The sequence below is a fragment of the Nannospalax galili genome, unplaced genomic scaffold (assembly GCF_000622305.1).
Source record: "Nannospalax galili isolate Female #2095 unplaced genomic scaffold, S.galili_v1.0 scaffold933, whole genome shotgun sequence".
Taxonomy (NCBI): Eukaryota; Metazoa; Chordata; class Mammalia; order Rodentia; family Spalacidae; genus Nannospalax; species Nannospalax galili.
In genome coordinates this window covers 1,601,875-1,611,957 of record NW_008333281.1, presented here as the reverse complement: position 1 = coordinate 1,611,957, position 10,083 = coordinate 1,601,875, and the positions used below count along the sequence as shown (strand labels likewise).

The 10,083-nt window shown below is 52.1% G+C and overlaps 1 protein-coding gene across 2 annotated transcripts in view; it reads right to left on the bottom strand.

Annotated features, from left to right (window-relative positions):
- Positions 1–576: 576 nt before the first annotated feature.
- Positions 577–10,083, bottom strand: part of Kcng4 (potassium voltage-gated channel modifier subfamily G member 4) — a 19,979-nt gene continuing 10,472 nt past the window's right edge. Inside the window, exons 3-4 of one of the 2 annotated variants that reach the window (XM_029561012.1) lie at positions 7,480–7,482; positions 577–4,160 (exon numbers count right to left, since the gene is read on the bottom strand). In XM_029561012.1, coding sequence (XP_029416872.1) covers positions 3,390–4,160; positions 7,480–7,482 — 774 coding nt within the window. In that variant the 3' untranslated portion in view covers positions 577–3,389. The remainder of the gene's footprint in view (positions 4,161–7,479; positions 7,483–10,083) is intronic. The other variant, XM_008827916.2, reaches the window with a different exon arrangement.

Below are 10,083 nucleotides of genomic sequence, written 5' to 3'. Positions count from 1 at the left end.
GCTCAGGCCAGCAGGGCCAAGCGCTGTTCTCCTCATGAGTATGTTCTCCACAGCTTCAGGCAGGCGCTTTTCCCTGTCTGAGTCTTGGTCTCTTGGTCTTAAAAGAGGGAGTTGGTTGATATTAGAGCTCTTCACTCTTCTGAGGGGTCTTCCTTTGAGAAAATGATAAAATCAGAGTATCCACACTCTGAAATGCCTGTCACATGCAGAGGCACGTCCATCCCTCATGGAAACACCCACATTGCTCATCTTCTGAAGGGACTGCCTGTGGCTGTCGTGCAGCTCCAGAAGCCATGGGAGTCCAGTCCACTGTCCCTGCTGGTCCCCGGTCGGGACCCTCCTTGAGTCCCTTTCAGTGTATCAAAGAACAAACTCATCTTTCCCTAGCTCACAGCCTGACCTCAGCTCTGTCTGGCTAGAAAGATGATCGACCATTTTACTTACCTCTAGGAGCCTCATCTATGCTAAAAGGTGGCTGACATCCAGGATGACCTTAGGCTACAGTCTAGGCAGCTGGCCTCAGGGAGGGCCTATGGGAGTCACCAGGCTCCCATCTACTTACCTCTAGGAGCCTCATCTATGCTAAAAGGTGGCTGACATCCAGGATAACCTTAGGCTACAGTCTAGGCAGCTGGCCTCAGAGAGGCCTATGGGAGTCACCAGGCTCCCATGAGCCAACAGGCATAAAGAAACCTCCTAACCACTTGCTTGTCATCCCCACTGCATCCAATCACATCAAAGAGGCTGCTCAGCAGGTTGGACCAGAACGATTGAGACTCATCAGCTGGGACACTGCCCGGGAGAGAAAAATAGAGCATTACATTAAGCCCGACTTCAAGCAATCAGCCCCGGTTTCCACCTCTGGTTCAGTGAGAATGTCAGTTGGACGTGTATACAGACTCAGTAGAACCTCACATCTCTGATGGGTTCAGCTAATGTTCACTCTCAGCTTTTCTTCTGGTTTTGGGACATTTTAGTGGCAGAGAGGACTGTGGGGACATCAGGTGAGAGCCAGGCACACCAGCAGCAGAGCGTGATTGAGACTCACCACCTCGGGCTTGTGACACAAACGAGGTCTTCAGTCAGAACAGACGGACAGATGCAGGCTGACGAGAGTGCCCCCGGCCTCCGCGCGTCTTTGGTTTCCGGGGTGAGCTGCGACATTCATTCAGCAGGCTGCGGACAGCCGTAACTGGGTGGTGAGGTGGCATCCAGACATTTTTGAATTCTAGACATCGTTTCTTACCAACAGGACCCAGAGCTCTTTCTGCTCAACTGGTTTTCAGCCCAACGTTGTTCTGTAGAACGTCAGCCAGAAAGCCACAGGTCTAGCCCAACCCTACGGTTGATGGAGGGAAATGGGCCTTCCCAAAGTTACAGACAGAGCAAATAATCCAGGCCCCAGCTGGTACCCACGATGTCTATCTAGTAAGAGAGTGAAGGGGGAACTGACTTTTTAATTTTGTATAAGAATAGTTATAAAAATATTAGCCTGGCACTGGGGCAGGAGAATCACATGTTCCAGACCAGGCTGGGCTATGCTGTGAGACCCTGTCTCAAAAAAATGTCATCCTAGAACAAAAGATTAGTTGTTGAAGCAGCCCCAGAATGCATCCATTGACCCCGGACTCTGCTAGCCACTTCTTGGGGCAGGGCAGCCTTAGACCTCATGGAGCAGCACCTCTCCTTGTATGATGAAAAGGGATTGCCTGGAGACGTTAGCTTAGAAGCACTGGGAGTGGCCTCTGGGCCATGAAGTCTAGAGGGATGTGCGTCTCTCTAGGAAATCAGAAGTGAGGGCTTCCATGTGGGCAAGACTTTTTCTACCATTAGATGCTGGGACTCCCCTGGGCAGAGTAGTCAGCAGTCAGGGGAAGCGTGGGCTTGACACGTAGCAGGGCTAAGCTCAATAGTGGCAGAAGGACTAACAGTCAGGCATGTGCTGTGGTGTTGACTGGGCTTACACATGTGCTGGGTCAGATCCACAGGACCCTGTCTACCTCACCACCATCCACTTGCGTCCTTGACCTTCCAGGCAGTGGTGAGGAACAGTGGGGCCGTGTCAAACCCTGATACCTGCTACAGGGATGTCTCCCAGATGTGTTCTGCCCAGACACAAGTATGAGCAGTCATAACACGGAGGAGGTGGACCTGCAGGTCTGTCACGCCCCAGTCCGGCCTGGGCTCAGGTCCCCTTGGACCATCACCCTTGTCCTCATGCATGGTTCATCTACAAGTTCTTCTGCAAGGCACCACTGTGGTCCCCACCTCCTTACCCCAGCCCACCTTTCCAGCCTCATTTCCCAACTGTGCTCAGCCCCTGTGTCTGGAGACGTTTGAAGGCGCTGGCTGCTCAGAGGTACTGCCTTGTCCCGGGCCATCTGACCCTCTACTTGCCTCCTCCGTGGATGACCCATCTGAGGAGATGTGTCTGCTGACTGATGGGCAGATGAATACGTAGACAGGACCAGAACACATTAGAAATGTCTCTCCTCCATCAGTGGGAGGCTGTCCTGTTTGTATGCTAAAGCCGAGCTGTGTCAGTCGTGGCTTAGTTGAGTGTGGAAAGCTGAGGTGTCCTTGGTGCTGGTGGGGGTCTCTGCAGGGACACTAGGGGGTTCTCAAAGACTGTCTTTGTTGAGGCTAAGGGCTCAATAATGGGAGATTTCCAAGAATCCAAATGGCCAACCAGGCCTACTGGAAAGGCAGGTAGCCCTCCTGCCCAGGCCTTGGCGGCCTGTTACAGGACAGCAGGCCACCGCTGGGGCATGTTATAGGAGACAGAAGGCTTACAGTCCCTGAACAGCAGCTCCTGACATAGAATTTGCTACATACAGCACCCGCTTCTTTGGCCAAGAAGCTCTCAAACAATGGATGCTGACACAGTGTTTGGAAATGCTGTTGGTGGCAGCGAATGGAAAAACATACCACCCTCACAGAAGCCGTGCAGGGCTGCGTGGAGCTTCGAGCAGAAGGTCCCACTGCCTGAGCCCTCCAATTCTCAGGGCTGATGTGTTCCAGGACAGAGGATTGGAGGTGGAAGATGGAATTCTGCAGGATCCGTGTTCCACCATCAGTGGCGGTAAGTTCCACGAGGATCCAGAATTCTGCGTGGAATATCACAGCATCCACAGGGAAGGGAGAGAGTGTGCCGGGCCGCTGCCCCAGCCTAGCAAGATAAACTGTGCCCAGTGGCTGGCAGGGAGCGGGGGAAGGAGACAGCTGGTCCCCGGATCACATCAATGATGTCCTGGCCTTGTGCCCTACCTACTTCCAAAGCAGCACCTGAGGCACAGCAACCAGGTGGTCCACTCGAGGAATACTGGCTTATCTAGGTCCAGGCAATGAACTGGAGCTATTGTGAGAAAGCCTTCCCGAGGTGGTGGGAGTTACATGTAGGGGATGGGCGAGGCCAGACCCTCAGGGACCAGGTCGTCCACGTCGCTCAGGAGTTCCCGCTCACTGGCTGAGTTGGTGTTCTGGAGGCGACGGAGGCGGGCCTGGAGCTGCTCCTGCTCCCGCTTCAACTCCAGGTAGGAGTGGGAGAAGGTGTGGAAGATGGACGTGGCAGGGAAGGCCATGATGAGGATCCCGCTGAGGATGCTGCTCAGAGCCACCATCTGGCCTGGCACGCTGCGTGGGACCATGTCCCCGTAGCCCACGGTGGTCATCGAGATGATGGCCCACCAGTAGGAGGCAGGGATGCTGGTGAACTCCAGGACCCTTCCGGACTCATTCTCAGCCACGTAGACCAAGGGGGAGAAGAGGGTGACGGCCACCCCGAGGAAGAGCAGCAGCAGGCCAAACTCTCGGGCACAGCGACGCACCGTGAGGCCCAGCGTCTGCAGGCCCAGCGAGTGGCGGGCCAGGCGCATCACATAGAGGATGCGCAGCGCCCGCAGCACCCGCAGCACCAGCCCCACCTTCTCCAGGTAGGAGCTGCCGCCGGTCCTCTCGCCAGCCTCCGGGGGCTCCTCAGACACTGCGAGCGACACGTAGTACGGCGAGATGGCCAGGATGTCGATGATGTTCAGGGGCCCGCGGAAGAACTGGCACTTGTTTTGGGCCTGGACGAAGCGAACGCAGAACTCCAGGGAGAACCAGGCCACGCAGATGGTCTCCACCACAAAGATGGAGCGGCACTTCCGGGAGCACTCTCCCTGGGGAGAGCCGTGGACAGCAGCGGGTCAGTGGGCTGTTCCCCAGCGCCCCGCGGAACCACTGGGGGAGGGAGGACTTACTTGAACTCATAGTTTCAAGGGGTTTGGTCTGAAACGGTGGAGAGAGGAGGCTGGGGCAGCTCCATGGAGCTATGTGAGGAGATGGCATCCCTTGGAAAATCTTGTGAGGGGTGTGTGTGTGTGTGTGTGTGTGTGTGTGTGTGTGTGTATGCATGCATGCTTCCGTGTGCTCAAGGCAGGGTCTCTCACTGGCCTGGAGCTCGCCAAGTGGCTAAATTGGCTGACCGATGACTCCCAGGGATCTGCCTGTCCAGTAGATTATGAGCATGTGCCACCACGCCCAGCTTTTTGAGACAGGGTCTCCCTGTAGCCCCAGTTGGCCTATGGGCTGAGCTGTCCACCCGTCTTCCTTTCAGATGGTTGTCAGGTTGTGGCTGGGCACCTGGCAGGTCAGCTGAGTGCAAATAGGGAGTTCCCATCTCCCTTGCAGCCAGGCACGGTCCAATGCTTGTTATTTAACAGAGGCATGCTGCTAGGACCAGGGCTGTGAGCTTTTACAATGACTCCTCTCCTGGATTCAGGAGCGTAGGTGGCCTGCAGCAGAGGACCCATGCCCCAGGGGAGAATGGAACACCCGAGTAGAGGAGTGTGAGTCAGACTGGGAGCTGCCTTGCCTGCTCACCCACGTTCCTCACCCAGGGACAAAATCTACTTCCACTTTGTTTGATGCCATCTGTCCTGGGCCTGCTTGTTAGAGCAGCTGACCTTCACCTTCACTGACTTGAACATCTCTTAGGCTTGTGTATCTATCTGGTGCTGTGCCTTAAGCCACATGGCCAAGCAGTGGACAAGTGGAGGGACTTCATTGTATCCCCCAGGAAATGGGTCACAGCACAGGTTCACCACCTGTAGGCGGTCCTGCCCCAACCGGCCTCAGGTTTCAGCAGCCATTCATTTGTCACATCCTGATATACTGACCCCATTCCTCTGTCCAATAGAGTGGACTAAGGTCTACCTGTGCTGACCCTGGAATAAAGCCACCGGAGAAGCAGATGTGGTTCTGGGGATTGGAGGCTGGTGGGCGGAGGGCCCTAAGAGAGTCCCAAGGCTACAGTCCAGCCTCTGGGAGGTGTAGTTACAACCCTCCAGTGACTTGGCTGCCTGTCCCTATAAGGGACCATCCAGTGGTCAACACTGTGTGACTAACTTCTGGCCTCTGGCTCCCCACCTATCCCAGCATCCTCCTGCTCCTCGGTGTGGCTCTTAACCAAACGCATCAGCCTGCCTGACCCTGGAGAGACAACCTCAACCAGAGCCTCCCAGATGCACAATTTGCATTTCAACAAGACCTCTGTGGTTCAAGTTCTTGCTCCATGTAGGATGCTCAGCCTTAGCCACACATCAGACCATGGGGGCTTCAGAAGTCCCTATGCTCAAGATGGTACCTAGAGAGTCTAATTTAGACAATTTAGGGTTTTAGCTAGAGCGGTAGAATTTTCTAGAAGCCCCATGAAGGAGCCTAATCTTGAGATGTCTATAAATATTTATGTGTGTCTCTCTGTGTGTCTCTGTGTGTATATTTGCACACACACACACGCACACACACACACACACACACACAAGACTGGTGAGCAAATAGGGGACTGAAGTAACATGACTAGTAGAAAAGTGAGATGCTGATAACTGTAGTGTGTGCTTTTTTTTTTAATTAAAATGCTTTGAAGTGGAAAAATAAATTACTTCCAGTGCCTGAGGCTAGAGGAACCCTAAGCTGAACTGTTTTCTGTGTCTATTCTTTGGAGGAAAAGGAATTGGCCAGGTTGTCCCAAGCCTGGTCGGCCTGTCCAGAGCTGGGTAGCTTTCTCCCTGACCTTCCTCTGACCCCTGCCAGGGCGGGTGCAGACGGATGCCACTGAGGGACAGAGTCCAAGGGGCTGGACAGTGCGGTTAAAAGCAATGGCTGCTCTTGCAGAGGACCCAGGGTTCGATTCCCAGCACATGGTGGCTAACAACTGTCCATAACTCCAGTTCCAGGGGAACCTGATGCCCTCTCTGACCTCCTCCGGCATTGCATGACACCTATGCACTTACATACATGCAGGCCATACACTCATACACATAAAATGAAAATAATAGGGGCTGGAGAGATGGCTTAGCAGTTAAGAGCACTGACTGTTCTTGCAGAAGACCCAGGTTCGAATCCCAGCACCCACATGGCAGCTAATGACTGTCTGTAACTCCAGTTCCAGGGAATCCGACAGCCTCTTCTGTCCTCTACGGGCATTGCATGACACGGGTGCACTTACATACATGCAGGAAAACACTCATACACATAACATAAAAATAATAAAAAAAGAAAATAATAAATTTAAAAATTAATAAAATAATTGAAAAAAAGAGAGATAGAGTTCAGAGTATGTGTGGCCCAAGATCAGTCACATCCTGGCCCTCCCACTTGCTTGGGAGGTCACTGGTCCACCCTGGACCTTCAGGGGTCCTTGCCCTGAAGGGTACTTGTGATGGATGGAAACGTGTATCCAGTGGTTATGAGGACACTGAGACCAGCAATGCACATGTGACAGACACACTGTCACAGACCCTGATCTGCCTGGTCAGCCAGAAGCTAGCATTTTTGCAGGAACCAGGGGGTGGTTTGTCGAACCCATGGAGAGAGCTTTGTTGGAGGCTTGCATCAGGATCCTAGACAGCTTTGGACCTTTGGGATTCCATTCCCCAGGCCTGCTACAAATTTACTGTGCAACCTTGACGTGCTCCCTAACTGATGAAGAGGGTTGACTACAACTAGAATTCCCCAGGGTGCTGGCTGCAGATGCACATTCTTGGGCCATCACAAAATAGCACTTTGGCAGCACTTTTAACCGCACTGTCCAGCCCTCAAAAGCCTGCTTTCTTGACAAACCCAGGAAATTTTCTCCTTAGTTTCAGAGCATCTTGTAGCTCGGGACTACCACCATCTCTAGACAAATGATCTGCAGCAGCATGGGACAGTGACTGGAGGGCTGAGAAGGCCCAGCAGGCTCTGCCTTACCTCCCGCTTGGCTAGTCAAGCCATGCACACCCCATCCCCCTCCCCCGACTTGGGCTGCCTGCCTCCCTGCACTGCAGCAGGCTGGCTCTGTCACTCCACCTGCACCCAGCTCTGCTCTGCATCCTAACAAGCCCGGCACCTGCTCTTGTGACCATGCTGGGACACATGGGGGCAGAGAGATTTATGGGTTTCAGTGGAGGATGTAATCTCCAGTCCAACCCAGTCAATTATTTGAAGGAAAGGAGGAACTTTCTGAGGCCGTTTGAAAGGAGAGGATCAGTTTACCTGTGTGGCCTGAATCTTTCTGGGTTTGGGCTCCAAGTTCATCATGGAAGGTTGGAAGCAGAACTTTCCTCACTCCTACCACAGACAAGGCACCCTTTGCCTAGGGATGAGGGTCTCCCAGAACCAGACTTTTCCATGCCTAAGCCACCTGCACCCCAATCTGCTCTGCATCTTTTAAAAACTTTTATTATTTTTATTTTATGTTTAAGAGTGTATGGCCTGCATGTATGTGAGTGCACCCGTGTCGTGCAATGCTGCGGAGGTCAGAAGAGGGCTTCAGATTCCCCTGGAACTGGAGTTAAGGACGGTTCGTAGCCGCCATGTGGGTGCTGGGAATCGAACCGGGTCCTCTGCAAGAGCAGTCAGTGCTCTTAACCACTGAGCCATCTCTCCAGCTACTCTGCATCTTAACCAGTCAGAGTCCTCCCTCCGCTGCGACACAGAGGCCCCAGACCATGTGGCATCTCCATGTGTGAATGCTGGGGATGGGGTGGAACCAACCATTAAAACAGTGGTGCTCTGGGCACCCTTGGTTGGCTGGGAAGGACCTCCAGGGAACTTTTGGTGTGAGGGAAATAGTCTTGATCGGTCAGGGTGTGGGTATAGGGCTGTGTCTGATTTTTAGAAGGTTTCAATGTATGCAGCTGAAAAACTAAGATAAAAATAATAGCGGGACACCACTAAAAGGAATCAGTATGTTATGAATATACACATATATGCATATATAGAAACATATGTATGTAAAACAGTAATAATCATAAAAGGACAAGAAATTGAGGAGTGGGAGGGGTGTGAGAAGATGTTGGGGAACCCTGCTGTTAAGGTCGACTCCTTTCTCAGCAGGGGCTTCCTGCCTGACTTACCTGGAAAGCACCGCCAAGCACCAAGCTCGGATGCCTGACCTTATTTGGAACATGACCTTTAGCATAGACATATGTATGTAAAACAGTAATAATCATAAAAGGACAAGAAATTGAGGAGTGGGAGGGGTGTGAGAAGATGTTGGGGAACCCTGCTGTTAAGGTCGACTCCTTTCTCAGCAGGGGCTTCCTGCCTGACTTACCTGGAAAGCACCGCCAAGCACCAAGCTCGGATGCCTGACCTTATTTGGAACATGACCTTTGGCATAGTTACCTGCAATAAAACTGCCCCCAGGTCTTTTCTATATGATAATCAGGCATTGCCCCATAGCCAGATGACAGGATCCCCCTACCACATGTAAATAAAGCACACTATGAGCACCTACCAGCTGAAGCTTTGGCTGCCGCCTCCGCACTATATTTTCCCTAGTTCTCCCACTGAATAAACAGAGCTGTACCACTGAACCTGCCTCCCCGGAAGGGCTTTCTTCTGTCAGTGCTCACTGGCCGTCCTGTCCTGACCCTGTTCGCAATGACCCAGGAGGGGAGGGAGAGACATCACAAGAAGAGCTGGAGGGGGAGAGGGAAGCGATGCAAATATGTACTCAGATGAAATTCTCATAACAACAACAAGAATAAAATTCAAGTGCTGGTAAGATGGTCCAGGGGTAAAGGCTCTTGGCACCAAATCTGACAACCTGCCAGGACCCCCAAGACAGAAGGAGAATCAGCTCTTGGAAGCTGTCTCTCACCCCCTCATGCAAATCAACAATGTAATAAGTAAGAACAATTCAGGGTACTGAGGGTTTGTTGCAAGGTATTATGTTGTTTTCTTTGTGAATGTCTGAAAATTTGAAAAACAAGAATTTTTTGTTTTGTTTTGTTTTTTTGTTTCTTGTCTTTTTGAGACAGGGTCTCCCTATAGCTCCAGCTGGCTGGGAACTCGCTATGTAGACCAGGCTGGACTTGAACTCACAGAGATCCACCTGCCTCTGCCTCCCGAGTGCTGGGACTAAAGGTGTGCGCCACCACGCCCAGTTGAAAAACAAGAAATTAAAAAAATCAAAACCAGGGGCTGGAGAGATGGCTCAGCAGTTAAGAGCACTGACTGCTCTTACAGAAGAGCCAGGTTCAAATCTCAGCACCCACATTGTGGCTAACAACCATCCATAACTCCAGTTCCAGGGGAATCCAATACCCTCTTCTGACCTCCATGGGGTGTTACACAACATGGGTGCACTTACATGCATGCAGGCAATACACTCATACACATAAAATAAAAAAATAGTAGATAAAATAGTAAAAACTACAATGAGAGACCACATCACATCCACAAGGATGTACACAACAGACATTTGTAAGGGCCAATGAGGTTGTGGAGCATTGGAAACCCTCAGAGCCTGCTGGGGCCAATGATGTGGTGCAGAGAACTCAGCCTGCGGGGCCGATGATGTGGTGTAGAAAACGGTCTGGCGGATCCTCCAAGGGTTGAACACACAGCTGCTTAGGACCCAGCAAGGTCACATCGAAGGACACACCCAAGAGGAATGAATGAACTCCTATGTAGCCAAAGCGGACCTTGAACTTCTGAGCCTCCTACCTCTACCTCCCTAGTGCTGGGACTACAGGTATGTGCAGTGTGGAACCCAGGGCCTTTGTATATGCTAAGCAAGCACTGTGCCACTGAGTTATATCCCTAAGCCTTCTC